This window comes from Choristoneura fumiferana, chromosome 16 (assembly GCF_025370935.1).
Source record: "Choristoneura fumiferana chromosome 16, NRCan_CFum_1, whole genome shotgun sequence".
Classification (NCBI taxonomy): domain Eukaryota; kingdom Metazoa; phylum Arthropoda; class Insecta; order Lepidoptera; family Tortricidae; genus Choristoneura; species Choristoneura fumiferana.
In genome coordinates, this window is record NC_133487.1 from 8,313,152 (window position 1) to 8,333,659 (window position 20,508).

The 20,508-nt window shown below is 38.2% G+C and overlaps 2 protein-coding genes across 2 annotated transcripts; both read left to right on the forward strand.

Annotated features, from left to right (window-relative positions):
- Positions 1-3,928: 3,928 nt before the first annotated feature.
- Positions 3,929-17,207, forward strand: LOC141436565 (uncharacterized). The gene is made up of 4 exons (XM_074099568.1): positions 3,929-4,001; positions 4,372-5,139; positions 15,719-15,847; positions 16,231-17,207. Exons 1-4 carry the CDS (start codon positions 3,990-3,992, stop codon positions 17,083-17,085), a joined length of 1,764 nt encoding a protein of 587 aa, XP_073955669.1. The 5' UTR covers positions 3,929-3,989; the 3' UTR covers positions 17,086-17,207.
- On the forward strand, positions 10,526-11,722 carry LOC141436032 (uncharacterized). The gene is made up of 2 exons (XM_074098868.1): positions 10,526-10,565; positions 10,898-11,722. Exons 1-2 carry the CDS (start codon positions 10,554-10,556, stop codon positions 11,657-11,659), a joined length of 774 nt encoding a protein of 257 aa, XP_073954969.1. The 5' UTR covers positions 10,526-10,553; the 3' UTR covers positions 11,660-11,722.
- Positions 17,208-20,508: the final 3,301 nt, after the last annotated feature.

Genomic DNA, 20,508 nt, shown 5'->3' on the forward strand with positions numbered 1-20,508 from the left:
TTAAAAGGAATAGAAATATCAGACCAGCTAAAAGCACAAGGTAAAAACTATTATTATACCACTTAGCTGTTGCCTATGCAGCGCTCTGAGAACGATTGATTTTTAGGGATCCGTACTTCAAAAGAAAAAAACTGGAACCCACGTAGAATCACTCTGCTGTCATCTGTCTGTCTGTCAAGACACTTTTTCTCAAGAACGCGTTGGAGCTGGATTAAAACATACTTAAATATGTTACCCCTTGAAGCTAGCGGCCGTTTTGTTACAACAATAACCTATTGTATAAAAGAAAAGTAATTAATAGTGAATATATTTTTTACATGATCCTATAATATAACGGTAGCGAAACGGCCAAGCCACATATTTGGACTAAGGTGTACGAGTAGGTGTAGAATTTGTGAAGTTAGGGCTTGTAGAGTTAGGCTAGGGCGTATAGAGGTAGCAGCTTGGCTTGATATGAGATCTGATAACTTTTTGGCAATGCTACCTAATCTTATACAGCGTGTATTTTTGATACTACCAAACTGTTACTAAACGAAGATTTAAGTGCTGTGAACCGATACCAAAACAACTTTTTAATTTAGAATTAACTACCAAAGCGTAATTAATTTTTGAAATATTTTCGAGCAGCAATGTAATTCGTACAATAATTTGATACGAGAGAGAAGTGTCCTGTGACAGCTGTCACTTCAACGATCCCCTAGTTTAAAGGATTGGGGGTAGTAAAAGTGCCAATATTTCGATTTTTTTTATTGCTTCTGTACTATAATAATAGATTACATACCAAATTTCAGCTTTCTAGGACTTCAGGAAGTACCCTTAGAATTTTGATGATCTTCAGTGAGTCAGTGACGAAATTGGGCTATTTTTAGATATCAATAAAATCTAAAGCATAGGAGTAATGGAATCGAAACTTTTTATGTTTAACAAGTACACTGTTACCATCATATCCCAAGAACTTTGTTTGTCTGCTATAATCCAAACCTAAGTTATGAGTAAAGGTAACCTGAGAAGGTAGGCAGTGCCCTTGCGCTTCGCTTGTTTAGTCTTGGCTGGGGCACTACCGTGCCCCCAGATTTCTTCCCTACTTTTTTTCTTCCTTTGTTCCGCTTTATTTTTTTCTTGCCCAGCGGTTTTCTTAAGCTCTTAGCTTCACATTCGCATTCCTCATTAACTTGTGATTGTTTCTAAAATCTTCTAAGTCAGATTAGATATACTGATATATAAACAATATATAAATATCAATACTAGAGATAACATTACAGAAGTAATTTAAATCTCCGTGGTCACTGGACCGCGTATTGAGAAGGAAGTACGGCCAAGTCCTTGATCGGACGTTGGATTGCCAATTTTAAATAAGACACCTAAGTATGTACCTATACTATTGAATTTCAATGTAGGTATGTATGGTCTCGTAGTGGAGTTTGTGAATTTATTTTAAATTTATTACCTAGGTAAGGTATATTATGTGTAGATGATTGTATATAAGGGTAAGGCCGCGAATTTTGACCAATGTGACATAGAAATAACATAAAAAAAATACGTGACGTTACCATAAAACGTAACGCAGATTTTTATAAAGCCTAGATCAAACTGGTAAAAATTCCCATTAGATAACGTATGTATGAAAAAAAAATACATCTCATATAATAAAGTGAAGTTTTTATTTTTACTAGAACTTTCTGACGATACTGATCTTAAATCTGTCCTATATGAGATCTATAGAGCTAAACATGAGAATGTGGAAGTAGAAGTACCCTCTAGTTGACGAACATCTTTCCAAAAGTGTATCTTTACATGCCTCTCTAACACTGACAATAAGGTGCACATTTATAAGCATAACGAATTTGGATGTGGTTTTTTTTATTCGACTGGATGGCAAACGATCAAATGAGTAAGAGATCACCACCGCCCATAAAAATCTGCAACACCAGGGGTATTGCAGACGCGTTGCCAACCTAGAGGCCTATGATGGGATACCTCGTGCCAGTAATTTCACCGGCTGTCTTACTCACCTCGCCGAAACACAACAGTGCAAGCACTGCTGCTTCACGGTAGGATTAGCGAGGAAGATGGTGGTAGCAATCCGGGCGGACCTTGCACAAGGTCCTACCACCTAGTTGTGAGCATGCTTGTGACTTCGACTGTACAAGCTATTAAAAACCTCAAAGAAATGGCCAAAACCCTAAATCACAGGTTTTACCAATTTAGGAAGTAGTATCTTAGTTAAGTGGACAATGTAAAAAGATGTTTTTGGAAATAAATTATTATGATTATTAAGTTTAGGTAACAAATGAACTAAGTAGGTAAGTGAATCTCTCCGTTTGTCTCTCACTTTAAATACGCTATGCATGTAGCAGGACGTGAACACAGAACTCGCCACAATTCTCTTGTGCCGATCCCTGCACCTACAGATTAAAATTTATTTAACTTCAAAATATCCATCTAACTAACTTACTGTGCGTGCAGTCATTGGAAACCTAATAATAAACTGGTGTAAGTTAGAATTTTTCTGTGTGAACTTCCCTTTACCACATTTTTTCGTTACGTTATGTACAAAATACGTAGCATTTTGTAAAAATGTAACGTAATCGTAACGAAAGTGTAACGTATTTTATACAAAAAATCGTTTATCATGGTGAATAACAACATTTTGAACATAATAACACATGCCACTTACATGGAAAAGATTAGCCTATCCTATGAAAAAACAACCAGTTAAAAATAATCACTACTTACCCTTAAAATCGAACAAGCACTTTCGACGTTTTTTCGAAAAAAAACCTCCGCGTCACTTTTGATGGCTGTTTGTCAACAAACTGATGAGATTTTTTTTTTTTTTTTTTTTGTAATTTTATGGCTGATGAGATTTATTTATCTCATGAGATTTATTTATCTCATCGATGTTGCCCTATTAGAGTATTAGTTGCCAGTGTACAAAAACAAATTTCTACCGAAATTGGCGTTAAAGGTAGCTTAAAAAAGCGTCACCTAAGTATTCGTAACGAAAACGTGGTTTTTTGGCACGTGAAAAGAAATAAATATAAAACATGAAAATTATTTGATTATCATGATTCCGCAATCGGTAGGACTATCGTTATATCATAAAATTTCGTTTAAACAAAATCATGATCATGAGAAGTTAAATAGCATGAAAATAATAAGGTATTAAGTACTCGTGGTCAAAAAAAATAGTGATTTTTCGTTACGTTTTGGACGGTAATATATTTTTATTATTTTTTTAAAAGGGTTTAAATCAATTATCTCATTTGCGACCTTGAGAGTTTATATCGTGTCATATAATAAAAAAAAATTAAACCTCTAGGTGTTATCAGTTTTTTTTTATCAGCCTTCCAAATTTGAAACGTCCAAATTGGTCAAAATTCGCGGCCTTACCCATAATCATCATTGTAAGACTGTGGTTTTGAAAAGTTCATATCAGCAAATCTTTCACTTCCTTAAGTTTTCTAACTTAAGTAACTTTAGCAAAAGCGGTAACGTTTTTTAAAACAACATTTGTAAGGGTTTTATCATTTACGAAATAACTCATAACACCTACCTTCTTACTAGTCTTTAATCTTTTTAACCTTCAAAAACTATAAAAATATTTTATGAAAGTAGTGGCATTTCTAAGACCCTCTAGGTATAGTAGTTATCATAAAAATCAAAAGTTAACCTTTATACAAAAACAAAGCCCACCCATGTATCATTAAAATAACGAGGACACTCAAACACAAAGACGGGCTTGCAGTCAAGGCCCGAGTGCCCTATGGCTCGCTTAATTTGACGTAAGCTCAAACGGAACGACGAAATCGAAAGGCTATCTCAGCCATATGCCATATGAGTCAGACGACGCGGCGCGTAGGCAAAGTTACGTACGTACTGACTGGCTCACCTTGGCAATGAAAGTGAAATGGACTGTGTGCACTACGTATAAAAACCAGAGCACTCCTAACCGAAATTATTCAGTTGCCAACTTTACAAACAGCACCATGTACGCCAAGGTGCTTACCTATAATTTTATAATTTAGAGCTTTTAGAACTTAATTATAATTCAGTCCAACAATTTGTCAAATGAACTTTGCAATATTTCGCAATCGTCTGTCGAGACGGGACGGTCTTTCGACAGTGCTGTCCTTTGTTTCAGACTTAATGGAGTGCGTTGCTTTAAAAGAAGCGAGCCTTAATCAATACCTCTATAAACAAGTTTCGTTATAGCGCACAAAAGTTTCGAACACAAACTAGACGTGCAGAGCATACTTACTGATAAAACATCTGTGCTTACTCGGAAACAAAGTTTGAAATGGCTTTTTAACTTCGTTCTGTTTGTGTCGCTTGGAATCGTTTTTATTAATAAACTTTTATTAATTTTAGGTTATCGTAGCTCTGTGCGCCGTGGGCATGGCCCGCGCTGGAGGCCTCTTGGCCGCGGCTCCTCTTGCCTACAGCAGCCACGCGATCGCCGCACCGGTCGTCACCAAGACCATCACCCCCGCGGTCTCCTCCGTGTCCTCATACTCCACACACACCTCGCACGGTGGCCCCGTCGCCGCTTACGCCGCCGCCCCTGTCGCCGCGTACGCCGCCGCTCCCGTCGCGACTTACGCCGCCGCCCCAGTCGTCGCCAAGGCTTACGCCGCACCCGCCTACACCGCCTACGCCGCTGCTCCCGTAGTCACCAAGACCATCACCCCCGCCGTGTCGTCCGTGTCTTCTTACTCGACCCACACCGCCCACGGTTCCCCCGCGGTTGCCACTTACGCGGCTGCCCCCGCTATCTCCACATACGCGTCTGCTCCCGCTATCTCCACGTATGCGGCTGCCCCCGCTCATGTCGCGTACGCCGCTCCCGCCGTAGCCGCGTACTCCGCCCCAGTCGTGACTAAGACCATCAGCCCAGCTGTGTCCTCCGTATCTTCTTACTCATCCCACACCGCTCACGGTTCCCCCGCGGTTGCGACTTACGCCGCTGCTCCCGCCCACGTGGCCTACGCCGCCGCCCCCGCCATCTCCACTTACGCCGCACCCGCGTATGCGTCCTACGCGGCCGCCGCTCCCGTCCTGAAGTCCGCTATCGCGTACTCCGCTGCTCCCGCTGTATCCCACATCTCCTACAGCGGACACGGCGCTAACTATGGTTGGTAAACTGAATCTCACGAAATCTTTGTAAATAGAAAATGAAAATAATAAATATTGTTTTTTAAACATGTAAAATTGACTTTGAATATTTAATTTTGCTTAACTTAACTTCGTGGACCTTTTTACAGTACAAATAGAATCTACATTATCTAATTTAATATCTAGTATTCTGCGGGGTTCACATAGGTACCCAATAATCCCCATTGGGATCTAGAATTGGTTGGTCTTGACTTCGCGTGAAATTACTTCTGAAGATAAAGATGTCTTCAAGACTAAGTTCGGTCTAGAAAATAAGTTTTTTATTTTTTGTTATTTTTATACCTATAATAAATATATTGTTTTAGTCAGAGTTGCCGTCATCGCAACCGATTTGTAGGAATATACTACCTTTCTCTCACCAAAAGTTAATTTAAGTAGATTAGGTATATATAAATATCTCAACCCGCAGAATAGGCACATTGTTATGTATAAGTATCTAACTAGCATTGCTGAAGCATTTGTGAACTCAACTCAGATTATGACACAGGTTATGAGAAAAAAATACAATATTAAGTACGAATGCTCGTCACTGCCCCAATAGTCGCCATCTTTAATTTCATCTTTAAAAGAGCACGGGGTCATCTATTGGGCATTCATAACGTGTCGGACACTCGGACGTTTACCTTATATCCTATCGGATTACAGTGAAAATTATTGCTGCTATGGCGCAGTGGCCGCAGTCGCTAAGTCGAAATGGTTGAATTTATAATTACCTACACTGTCATGGGGTCACTCGTAGAACCTGGTAGGCCGCAGGTTGACTTCAGCTGTACTAGTTAAATGAAGTGACACATATCGATGCTTGAAAGGAGACATTGACTAAGCGACATGTGAGTTATATTTACTGATTCCAAACGTGTATATAACTCACTCTCTTCAAAAAATGTTGCTTATTCGATTTCTCCTTTCAAGCGTCGATATTAAGTGTCCCCATAAGAAATTTGTACCTACTGTGCGATGGTGTCCAGGCAAGTGCCGACACCGCGGTGCAAGCACCTGTATGACAACTTTGCATGCCTGGATCTGCTCGTCGCATCTGATACTGTGCACTGCAACCTATACTCATTCATAGAAGTAATATTTTCTTTGTGGGTGGTTATGACAAGATCTCATCAGCATATGCATATTAGCCATATCCACTGTTGGATACCCCATAGACTTCCAGTTACGACGAGCTGTCGGTAGGCCTCCAAGAAGATGGAGCGACGACCTGTTAAGATCTCGGGATCGCTTTGGATGCGGAAAGCACAAGACTGGTCTGAGTGGAGAACCTTAGGTTAGGCCTATGTCCAGCAGTGGACGTCTTTCGGCTGTCATGATGAGACTTCCAGTTGTTGCTTCGGTTGGAAGAAGTCTGCATCCTCCGTAATCCGCGGCTTTAGCCAGGTTAGGTTAGGTTTTTTTGTTGTGTTTGTAATTATCACTGACCGGAATTCTCGTGGCACTTTTGAGTTGCCATAGGGACTTCTCATTTATCGACTACCAATATTCATTATTATATCGATACATTATTTCTAGAACAACATATTAAAGAAGATTAAAAGAAGATACGGGATCTTAGATAAGTCGAGGGCAACCCTTGAATTTTAAAAGCACACCTATAACGATTTTGGCATTTTTCACACCAAGTCAAGTATTATTTACATTCAGAAAGTGTCATTTTGGGAACTGGACCTGATGAAGAAGATCGTAGGTATCGATACTCTGTTATAAAATAATACTATAACCATGCCGTGTTTGAGCTTAATGGAATCGTTGTGAGATGCACTTTGGCTACAAATCGCTAAAAACCATGAAAAAAAGTTTTTTAGGTAACAGAAATGGAACCGACTACAAAACCGTGAAAATATTTTTATACTAGTTTGAAGTCAGTGCCTCAGCACGAGCCAGCAGGAGTGATTAAAGCCCAATATATAGTAATGTACCTAGAAGAGGTAGACGACTTTAGTTTCACACCTGCTGGCTCGTGCAGAGGCACCGACTTCAAACAAGAAGAAAAATATTTTCAAGGTTTTTGTAGTCGGTTCAATTTTTTGTTATTTTTTTTTTGTATAGCCTGGAGTTTACCCCAGAAACATTTATTCTAATTTATTTACAATGATCTGCGCCAAAGTCAAAATGTGACTTAAGAAATTCAAAGCTTACAAATGATTCATCACTAGTACTTTCATCATCACGGCAATTGATGAGGAATGGTTCAAGTACCTTTTCTGTTATTTTTTTCTTTCCTTTGCAAAAAAACTAAATATTGTTTTCTTATTTTTGCGAATGTGAAAACCTAGCTTTACATTTGTCGCAAATCTATTTTGAGGTATATTGCTGTTTGCCAGACTGATTGTTAGCTTCGCCAGAACGAGGTTTACTTTCAATTCAATTTATTTATTTAAAAATCCATACCTGTAAGTTAGTATAACAATGTCCTATGAGCTGGTCACTAGTGGTTCTTAACCGGTGGTCCGCGGACCACTGTTGGTCCCTGGAAGAACTCGAAATGGTCCGCGAGGCCCTCAACAACGAATTGGCAAAACGACGTGCCAGTCAAATAGCGGTCGCAACCGTTCATTCATTTACAATTTTACTTTTACCATATATTACCTTCAAACAGTTGGTGGTCCATGGCAAGACAAATTTTGTCAAATGGTCCCTCCTAACTAAAAGGTTAAGAACCGCTGAGCTAGCGAGTGTTAGTATGGTAAGTACATTTAATGTAAAGAAATAGAAATTAGCAGACCAAATATCTTGGCTGTAGGTGGGTATGGAGTTGTATCCATCTTCGCAGGAGTGGAGAGTCCTACAGGTCTGAGAACACGCGCAGGTTGCCGTTGGCGCTGCGGCGCTACATTGCTGCTGCCAGGACTCGCTCATGAGACTAGTTTCATTTTCGTTATTAGCATACCTACCTACCTACCTAGCCAAAGCGGGCGGCTGAATAAGATAAATACAAATATTAAAAAATTCAACTTAACCAAGCTTGTACTACGAGAAAGTCAACGACAAAAATCGTATATCCATATACTCGTAGGTTTGGAATGACTTTTTTTCCTTAGATTCACTAAGTACCTACTAGGCCATCCGGTCGATATTAATTATACTTAATTATTGAATTTAAACGTTGATAGAATTTAAATTAACAAAATTTAATTTATACAAATAGAGCACATAAAATAACTACTTACAGAATTAAATTACATTAATTTACTGTTAGTTGTGACTTGATACTACCTCAGGGGAATTAAAACATCAACTACCTACTATAATTTAGAACACGGCAAATGCTAACATTTTAATATATAGATCAAAATTAGTTACAAACTTGCATCAAGGTTCAACTTGAGTACTAACGTTGGCAATGATGACGCAATTAATGAATGATTCATAAAATAGAATCAAAACATTTCCCGTAGTAATAGTTAGTAGTGTAATAATGAGGGCTATTGTTTTTGTCTCACTAGATGGCGCACTGTAGCGTGAGGTTTTTAAGTATGGCTTTCAAAGTCTGTTATTACGGTCGTGAAAACAAAGTTTAGATTAAAATCATATTTAATACGCCTTAAAACCGTACCATAAAAATATCGAGCATGCCACAGTGTTCCATAGTCCCCGTTTTGTTCGAAAAAAAGGGAGGACAAAGGTTTCCGAAAGACAAAACTGTCTCAAGACACAGACATTCATTGCCCAGGAACGCCATTGCCATAATTAATTTCAGCCAAAAACTATGAGATTTGACATTTCGGAGACCTCAAACTACACTAGCGCCTCTAGCGGCAAATTCATACGCGATAGCCCTCATTATGAATCTTTTCAATATTCTGAAATAAATAATTGGGCCAAGGTTGGAATTGTATAGGTACTAAATTACAATTATTAGTGAATTTCGGTTCAAAAGTACTATGTTATGCAATCGGGCCCTGCCCTGGTTATTTTCTTGGCATAAGAGCTATCAGATAATTTAATTTTATAAAGGCCCTGTCGTTCCGGTTGGTCGACGCTTCTGGGGACCCAAGAGCCGGCGCGTACTACCTACTTATCCCAGCGGATCTCACTTGCGGTCCAAAGGGGTAATGCGGCCAGCGTCATGGGAACCCTGCCACAGGCAGATCTTTTAATTAATTGTCATTGTTTTAGATAGTTTTTAAGATATCTTAGGTTAGTTATTTTTTATGTATGTAAACTCATAATTGTGCAAAATAATGTAAATAAATTATTTGTTACTTTATTAAATGAATAGGAATTGTGTTTTCTTAGGTAATTAATTAAATACGTATTCAGGTGTCACACATGATTATTTACAGAAACACGTTTTGCTTTTGAATTAGTGTCTGACCGTGTAGCTTCGGTTTCGGCAGGTTTCGGCATAAAAATCATGTTTCGGCTGAAAGTTCGGTTTGAGTAAAAAAAAGTCCCGCACCGTTTTGCCTCGTCAAATCTTTCAACATGTACTACGAATCGCGTTGGGGTCACTTTGGTTGGGTACACTTTTGAAATTTAAAAACATTTATACGATCTCAATGATTTGAATACTAAGTACTTAATAGAAGTGCTGTATAGACGTGATAAGGTAACAAATAAGCAAACAAACAAACAGACTTACAAATTTTCGCATATTTTTTTATATAAGAGGGGGAAAACGAGCATGCGGGTCACCTGATGGGAAGTAATCACCGCCGCCCATGGACACTTGTCAACACGAGTGCATGGTAACACAGGTGCGTTGCCGGCCCTTTGAGAGACTGATGGGCTCGTTTTTTAAAGATCCCTAAGTTGTACCGCTCCGGAAACACTGTCCCAGGAAGCTGGTTCCATACTTTAGTAGTGCGTGGAAAAAAGTTTCGCTTAAAGCGGTTTTTCATTTATAATATTAGTGGGAAATTAGCCGTGATTTGTTTGGCTGAGATGCATCGCATTTTAATATGCTGTTTTTTGTAAAAAAAACATTACAGAAAATTAATGACTGGTTGGAAAATGAATGGTTTTGGTTTCGACAAAAAACATGTTTTAGTCGGACACTATTTTGAATTAGAAGTGGTCAATCCCCACAATGTAAAGCTGCTTTTCCACTGCAATGTAAAGTATCATGTGCGATTTTTTGTTTCCGTATTAAATATATTATTGCATGTCAACAAGTCGTCCACCTGATTCCGACGACGAAGAAAATTATTATCTCATTGATATTTAAAATCACTTTAATCTTTCCGGTGCCCTTTCAAAAAAGTCCTTCTTGGCCGTCCGACACTAGCGATTGGCGAATGAGTAACTTCATACTAGCTTACATTCTGCCTTGACAATGAAAGTGAAATGAATAGTGCAATGTTTGACGGTATAAAAACCGAAGCGCAATTTACTTTAATTATTCAGCTACCAACACTAGCTAAAGCAACATGTACGCTAAGGTACAAACAATATTTTCGTATAAAAAACAGTACATTGGAATTTTTAACAGTTCTTATCAACTTATTGCTAGCCACTAACTAGCCACGAAATAATAAACTAAAGCCTCCTGGATGGAGGTGATTTAGCCGAAACTGGTATTTCTTCAAAGAAAGCCCCTTAATGCGGGAAAGCTAAAATTAGTATGTCCTCAAATGAGGGCCGGAGGATCCAGGAGGGACGGACCTAATTAAATGCGTCGATGATACACATTAACAAGCAACTCTACTCTACTTAAACATCTCTTTTTACCACTTCTATTACTTATTTATTATAAATTGCCGTTTTTTTTCAGGTGATCATTGCTCTGTGCGCCGTGGGCATGGCCCGCGCTGGAGGCCTTTTGGCCGCGGCTCCTCTTGCCTACAGCAGCCACGCGATCGCCGCACCGGTCGTCACCAAGACCATCACCCCCGCGGTCTCCTCCGTGTCCTCATACTCCACACACACCTCGCACGGAGGCTCCGTCGCCGCTTACGCTGCCGCCCCCGTCGCCGCGTACGCCGCTCCTGTCGCGACTTACTCCGCCGCCCCCGTCGTCGCTAAGACTTACGCCGCTCCAGCGTACGCTACTTACGCCGCTGCTCCCGTAGTCACCAAGACCATCACCCCCGCCGTGTCCTCCGTGTCCTCTTACTCGACCCACACCGCCCACGGTTCCCCCGCAGTCGCCACTTACGCAGCTGCCCCCGCTATCTCCACGTACGCGGCTGCCCCCGCCCACGTTTCCTACGCCGCTCCCGCTGTAGCTGCATACTCCGCTCCCGTTGTGACTAAGACCATCAGCCCAGCTGTGTCATCTGTGTCGTCTTACTCGTCCCACACCTCTCACGGTTCTCCCGCGATTGCCACCTATGCGGCTGCTCCCGCTGTGTCTTACGCTGCTGCCCCTGCTGTGTCTTACGCCGCTGCCCCCGCCATCTCCACTTACGCCGCACCCGCGTATGCGTCCTACGCGGCCGCCGCTCCCGTCCTGAAGTCCGCTATCGCGTACTCCGCTGCTCCCGCTGTATCCCACATCTCCTACAGCGGACACGGCGCTAACTATGGTTGGTAATTGAGTCGAATCCTAGCTGAATGTTGTAAATAGAAATTGTACTGAATAAACTAATCGAATCGATACCAAATTGTTTTGTTTTACACCCATACATAATTATAATGGAGAACCAGATGGCTGAGACGTTAGAGAACCTGACTACGAAGCTTGAGGTCCCGGTTTCGATTCTCGGCCGTATTTGTATGAATAATACAATAATACGAATGTTTGTCTCGGGTCTTCGATGTTTAAAATGTACTTAAGTATGTATGTATCATAGTACAAGCTTTGCTTAGTTTGGGAGTAGTATAGGTCAATTGGTGTCATGTGTCCCATGATATTTATTTATTTATTTATAATTAATCCAATACAGTTTGATGAGCCCTTACCAGGACTATGACACATGTGTTCTCTGTCAATCATAAATAACTAGCTGGTGCCCGCGGCTTCGGCCCCGGTGTAGTTTTTTTTTTAAAATTTTCTAAATCTTCTTTTATAAGAACCTTCTCCTGACAATAGCAAACACAACAAAAAAAGAATTAGCGAGTCAGTCTAGCCGTTCACGCGTGATGCCGTGACCAAGGGAAATATGAAGGATTCATTTTTATATATATTAAAAAAAGATATCTATTAGATTTTATGATTCACGAATCGTCTGTCGCTATACGAGGAAGTAGGTATAAATATCATAAGTATCATGACACTATGATGTAGCTTTACTACACTATACATAGTGCCATTCACGAAACGTGTGATTTTGTCAAAATTAAATAAAAAAATAAAAGCTGTTTATCAAAAAAAAAAAATATATACGTACATTTCATTCTCCTTCTTCTTCTTCTTCAACCTTGATCTACCCAATGCTGAGTAAAGGTCTCTTCCATTTTAGACCATTCTGTGCGGTCGTGCATTTCATTAATTAACTACTAATCCTTAATTAATGACATTGTTATAAGAACCACGGCACGCGTCATCGTGAATGACTACCTATATCTCTGGCCAACCATAAATTATCTCTAAATATGCTTAGATCCAAAATTTGGATTTTGTGATACCACAATCTAATCTAGGAAGGTATAATAGGCACGCAGAATTTAATTTTTTATGGTTTCAGAAAACATTATTGTCTTGACATAGGTGCCCTTCACAAGGACTAAAAATTTTTTTCCTAAAATTTTTTAGTCGAAATTGTTTGGTATACTTATTATTTTGCATAAAAAAATTTGTGCATACATTGTTTTTTTCATAAATTACTTTTGGTTTTATAGTTGTATAGTCTACAATTTTTATTACTAAAATGCTGAATCCATAATATTGTTAGATCTAATTATTATTTAGTCTAATATTATATGTCCTAAAAAATAATGAAAGAATGAATATTTGTTACTTGGATAGGCGAAACTGTAAAGGGGGACGGGGGGGCGAATTCACCCATAAGGGGGGCTCGGGTGGCGGAACCCCCTGCAATAAACAAAACCCAGATAACATGATTGATCAACTATAGGTTAGGTTAGGTTAATATTGTGTCAATTTTGTGACTTATTGTGACGACTATACGTAATGCCTATTCAATTTATTAAAAGTGTAAACAAACCGATTTCATCAAAATTCTTGTACTAATACCTACTGGATCGAATCAATAACACATTTATCTATAATTCGTGTTTTTTAACTAGATGTCTAATCCCTTTTTTCACCAAAGTTCACTTGATTTCAATATTTATTATTCATTTGAAAAATCTTCGTCAAAATCTGACATTATTTTTTGATTGAAACATTTGTGTGTGTGTGTGTGTGTGTGTGTACATAAGTAATCTGTAGTAGCATAGACTAGCGTAGAGATGGCGGAAAATTTGTCATTTAAAAAATCGATTAATGCGCGGATTAATAAGCGATTTTTATTTACTTTCCATAAAATTAGAAAATAGTTACTGCTTTTATAAATGAATAAACAGTCTTTGGAATTAAATCTAGTATTGTAAATAATAAAATAAACAAAAATACGTTGATCTATTAAATTAATAAATAATCGATTTACAGAACAGATTAATTATTTCGTAATAATGGCGTCCTTGTTTACGCTTTTCATAAATTAGATCGGAATACAATATAGACGGAATACGACTTCGCCTCAGTAAGTAAATAAAATTTATATTTGTTTCCCAGATATAAAATTAGTGGTAGTTATATTCGGAATAACAATTTACCTATATGGAGAAATTAACACTAAATAAAAATATAATAGCTGAATATTGGACGAATCGTTATCGATGTGTAACTTACTGTTGTCGTTAGTCGATCAGTCAGGATTTGTCTTTTTATATTAGGTTCTAATTTAACTAGTCACTAAATAAATAAAATTTAAATTTAAATTTTGATTGTGATCTTAATTTTTGTTTGTTTCATTGGCACTAAGTTCCAATATTCCTTGTTTTAAAATAACGGAATTTCCAGGCAATTACGCTCGCTTATAACATTCTTTTAGAAGACGCATTTTAATAACTGCCATTCGCCAATATTTTTGCTTCGACAATATTTTTGCTGTAAGTACAGTAACTAACTAAGGCTAACATAGGTCGTCTATCTGCCTGTCTATCTGTCTGTCTGTCACAGGGCTGTACCTTGAGATACTCAAGTTGAGAACCGTCATACATGTACAGTTGAAATATACACACATTGCTCACAACAATAAATGCGATTGAACGTTCGGTGTGTAATTGAATTTCAAAAATATTCAATGAATAGTTTGTCGGCAAAACGAGGCTCACCTATTTGTTATTCTGTGTAGGGATATAAATAGTGTAAGTAATATTTTAACAGCTATGTTCTCAAATTTGATATCTGACTTAGTTGCAACCCAATTATACACCAAGCGATATATCGTTTTACCTTTATTCGCGTTATTGAAGGTTGCATTTCGAGATATTTCATATTAATATAATTATTTCACGCTTTAGTTACACTGATGCAATCAAACTTTAGTACAAATACTCGCAACGATATATCAAGCTGCGTCTTCTATAGAGAATCTAAATCACACCGTGCACGTGGCATGTACAGAAAAACCGTGTAGCCCCGTGAACTTTCCTAGAAAATACGACATGGAAATTCATGAACGTACGCTAATGTACGCTGTAAGAACACACAAGCATATCACAGTAACCCAACTGTCACCACCACCACACTACGGTGATCCGTTTCGAACTCAACCAGAGTTCATCATCAGAGTAACACAGCCGTTCACTACATTAGGTACTAGATGCACTCAACAAATATTAGAGAGTAAAATGAGATAATTTTGAGTTAAGTGTGTCATCATCATCAGATGCAGTATAAAATATTTTTTTTATTCTTTACTCCGTCAGTATTTAAGTAGGTTAATTTTAGGTTTAGGCTCTTTTAACTTTTCGTGATATATTTACTCTTGTTTTGTTTTCCTGACAATCTTTCGAATGTTAAATGGAAGAGATTCCTTTATGGGATAAGTTCGCCTATATTTAACGTATATTAAAAAGTTAAACATACATGCACCTATGCATTTAGAATCTCTGATATTAATTCTTACAACAATTTAAATTGATACTAAGATAGTTACGGAGATAAAGCCATTTAAAACGAATTATTGTATATCTGTTTTATTCCCTGTCCTGTGGAGATCTCGAAAACTCTTCTTACTTGCTCGATTTTGAGTCTTCAGCTCCAGTTATCACGCTGTCAGTCAGTTACTTCCTATTATGCGTATAGATTAAATAACACAACTTAAAAGTAAAACTTGTATCATCTAAGGTCTTACAGTTGCAAAACTAATTAAAATTCGGCAATCATTCATGTCACAAGAACATCAAATTTATTCACATAGGATATAATATCGAATCAAGAGCGACAATTTTAAGGTCGATCCGTAATTTACTTTATTGCGGTACTACGACGACCCTGTAAACAAATTTTGGATTTATTATACTGAATTATTTTGGGTGGAGCTTCACCCTGACATTGTTGCAGTTAACACTATAATGCCATGCGATACTCGTTCTCACTACTGTATAATTATAACGCCCGAAGCGCTATTTTGTAATACAGTGGACTTTAGTTGCACCGAATAGCTTCGAGGATTCGATACCAGTTTGTTCTCGTTGGTATAAAAGAGAACGCATGTGCTCTTGGAATTATTCTGTCATCAAAACACACGGATTAAACATGTTCGCAAAGGTAAAAAAGAAAAATATTTTTATTAAAAAAAGTAAACGTTTAAAAATGAAAAGAAACATAGGAATTTTAATAATCAATGTAGTTTGTAAATGAAAAGTTATATTATATACTTAATTTACCTACTTAGGCGCAAGTTTTAGGTAAATCGCCTTTGTAAAATAATTACTTATTAAAAGTGGAAGAAAGCACAAAAATAAATAATATTTAATTGACTAGATACGAATACGAATATAATACTAGTGTTTTAATGTTTTTCTGTTATATCTTTAGCTATTCTTTTGTAACTCATATATTCTATTGATTTTTAGAATAGCAAGCTAAAAATGCGACTATCCAATTGATATCTTTCCAAATTGTTTAACTAATTTATTTTCTTCTTTCAGCTGGTAGTAGTTCTGTGCGCCGCGGGCATCGCTTCCGCCGGCAACCTCCTACACGCTGCGGCTCCCCTGTCGTACGCTGCGCCCGCGCACGTGTCTTACGCCGCACACGCCGCTCCCGTCGCCTACGCCGCACCCGTCGTCAAGTCCGTCGCTCCCGCCGTCTCGTACCAGTCCATCTCCACGCACTCCGCCCCCGTGGCGTACGCCACTCCCGCCGTCTCTGCGTACCACACCAGCCCGGTCGCGTACGCCGCCGCTCCCGTAGTCGCTAAGACTTACGCCGCGCCCGCTGTGCATACCTACCACTCTGCCCCTGTCGCGTACGCTAAGACCTACGCCGCCCCTGCTGTGGCTACTTACGCCGCTGCCCCCGTTGTCGCTAAGGCCGTCGCCCCAGCAGTGTCCTACTCATCTTATTCTACTCACTCTACCCATAGCGCCCCTGTCGCGTACGCTGCCGCCGCTCCTCTAGTCACAAAGGCCTACGCCGCTCCTGCCTACCAGTCCTACCACACTGCTCCCGCCGTGGCCACTTACTCCGCTGCTCCCGCCGTGTCCTATTCTTCGTACTCGACCCACTCTGCTCCCGTGGCTTATGCCGCTGCCGCTCCCGTTGTTGCCAAAACTTACGCTGCACCCGCAGTCTCTGCCTACCACTCTGCCCCGGTTGCGTATGCTGCTGCCCCCGTAGTCGCTAAGTCCTACGCCGCGCCTGCCTACCAGACATACCACGCTGCCCCCGCCGTGGCTACTTACGCCGGCGCTCCCGTAGTCAAGACTGCCGTGACATACTCTGCCGCCCCTGCTGTCTCTCACGTTACCTACTCTGGTGCCTACGGTAACTACGGCTGGTAAACTATGGACCTTAACTAAAGACTGTTAAACATGTTGTTATGTAAATATTTATTGCGTTCAATTATAATGAATAATGATGACAAATCAACATCGAAAATAATAAACAATAATTTGTAAACGAAGCTGTATTATTATTTAGTTTCCTAAACTGTTAAAAAAATTGTATACCTATCCCAAAATTTTAAATTATGAAAATCGAAAAATTTACGAATTGCACTAGTTAGCATTTTAAGTTACACTGCACCTGAATAACCCAGAAAAGTGGCATAGTAAACCATTCTTCTATTTTGACAAACTTACTCCGTAAAGATTTGCAATTTTGAACATTAAACTACCATGAAACTAAACTCATATTAATTACATTGACCCGAATAACTCACGTCTTAAATCGAGTCGCGTTGCCCCTAAGAAGAAGGGCTACGGATTAGCCCGAAACGTCGAGCTAAACTCGATTTAAGACGTGAGTTATCCAGGTCAATATAAATAAATACAAACTTTCTCATTGAATTTCTTACCTTTAAATAAACTCTCAGCCATAGTTATTTAGACCTTGCTATTGTTATTAGTTATTATCTATTAGGTTAATGTAGAACAGCAAACTTTTGAAGTGTTTCTCCTTTTAGTAGGTATAATTATTATTATTATTATTTTTTATTCGACTGGAAGGCAAACGAGCAAGTGGGTCTCCTGTGGGTTTTTAACTTAGGTAGTTTATAGTTAAGTTTTATATGGTTATTTTTTCTTAAATTTTTGTATTTATGTGAATAAAATAGTCGACTTTTATATTGTTTATACGTAATATCAACAACAAAAGGATCGATACGGATACAGCACCCTATTTATACATGACTTTATGGACTTACCATTAAGGTCGTGTATACACATTTATAACCGACTTCAAAAAAAAGGAGATTCTCAGTTTGACCTGTATGTATGTATGTAAATATATATATGTATGCATGTATGAATCTATGTATGTATGTATACCGATTTATACCGACCCGACAGAAGATCTCTTCATAAAACAATGTAACTAAGCCGTGTTTGGGCTTAATGGAATCGTTGTGAGATGTTCTTTGGCAGCAAATCACTAAAAAGTAATAAAAAGTTAAAAGTTTTTTAATAAAAAAGTGACACCGATTCCAAAATGTTTTTTTTTTCAATAATGGAACCAACCTACTACAAAAAACTTGAAAATATTTTTATACTAGCTTGAATTCGGTGCCTCAGCACGACCCCGCAGGAGTGGAACTATAGTCTACCTCACCTTCCTACTGGGCTTTAATCACTCCAGGGCCCTGTTTCTCAAAGCATATGAGTAATACTATTCTAATAACATTAGTGTTTTGTCTCATAAATCGTATCACAAAATGAGACAAAACACTAATATTATTAGACTAATACGCTTCGAGAAACTGGGCCCTGCTGGTTCGTGCTGAGGCACCGACTTCAAGCTATTAGAAAATTATTTTTATGTTTTTTAGTCGGTTCTGTTTTTGTTAATAGTAGTTTGTTCAACAAGGGACTAAAACAAGCCATAATGACTCGAGATGTTATAGTTCGAGTGGCATTATGGTTGTTTAGTCTCGCGTTAAACACTCTACTTTTCACTTTGAATGCGAGGGAAAAAACAAGAATATTACTTTTTAAAAACGTACGCTCGCCTAATGGACAGTCCATCTGTTCAAAATTCAAAAGGCAAAAAAAAAGTGTTGCGCGGTTTTTTCTTTTCTTTTATTGTTTATAAAGTGACGCTTTAAAAGCTTGCATATTTGGCCAACAATTTCAAAATTGAAAACTATTTAAAAACTAATTGGACTATGCATAATGAAATGAATTAAGTAATCCTTAATATAATTGAATAGATTCATATTCGTAATAATTAATTGTGTTTCACAAAATTAAATCGTGTTTTTTTTGCACAGTTGTCATTTTGAGGATATTACCACGCTCTAAAAATCCTCCATTCACAAACACCGTGTTGGCTGTTTAGGGGTTTCCAACGTAAATTAAAAAAAAAAACTTTAATTCCTAGATAATGAAAAGGAGCTTTAGTCCCGATATGCAGAGACTAAAGTAACATTTTAAGAGCATGAGAAGTGAAATATTTTTTTTGGAGTCGGTTTTTCTTTTTTATTGTAACTTCGGCCGTATCGATATCTTTGTAGTTGACTGTACCTAGATATATAAAAAATTGAATTATGTACCGTTTGTGTCCAAATAAACATTAAAAAGAAATTGGTGGACTCCATCACTATATAAATAAATGTTGCGGCATTTTATAAAAGTTTGAATTTTAACGAAACTTTAACAGAAAATTAAAAGAACATAAAAAAATAAGGTTTCTTTTTAAACATTAAGTCAACTGACTTCACGTCGACCGCAAATTGAGGTCGCTTTAGAAATGACTCGAAAGGATGGATCAGAAATACGATCGGAAAGAAATAAATCAGGGGTCACTGCTGTTATTTATCACGTCTCGATTTTGGTTTCATTTGAATGTGATTTATCATTGGGGTGGTCCTCGCTTATGGAAGGGATGGACAGCTAAGACAGTCCAAGTATTTTTCGGCAAATATCGGGAAAACTGTTCAGCTGTAACGTTAATCGGTTGGGGAATATAATTTATTCGTGTGGTAGGTATTTGTGATGGAATGTAGACAAATACTCGTATAGTATAGCGCGTAATTTCGAAATAGATTAGAAAATACAGGTTTTAGGTATACAATAAATTCAATAGAAGATTTAAGAAGAAATAACAAAAAAATAACCAACTACTAAAAAAACCCATGAAATTAATTTTCTATCCGTTTGAAATTAGTGCCTCAGCGTGAGCCAGCAGGAGTGATAGAAGCCTAATAGAAAGTATACAGATAAAGTAAACAACAGTAACTACAGGTTTACACCTGCAGGCTCACCGACTTCAAATTAAATATCTAGTAGATTTTTTTAAATGGTTTTTTATAGTCGGTCAAATTTCTTGTTATAAAATTCATTTCGCTTCTTTGTAACCAACTGCAACTGCTCGTCACCTTTTACGAAATATATCACTATGAGTCCCACCATATTTGAAGAGTTCCTGAATTGCTGGAAATGTGACCTAACTACTGGGGTGAGGGCACCAGTCATGGAGAGGAACCAATAATGGAATATTTTTTCCGCTAACCCAATATTAAGAAACCGATGCTACTTTTTCTAAAACTAATAACACTCATGTGCAGATAACTGATGATCATAACTGGTAAAGTTCATGAATGGTGAGCTATAAGTAACGTGACCATATATTTTTTGATTCAGAACGGGACATTAGTTTATTTAGGTCAATTAACAGGTAGTCAATGAAAAAAAAACTGGCCAAGAGCGTGTCGGACACGCCCGAAGTAGGGTTCCGTAGCCATTAAGAAAAAAATAAGTAATATTTTT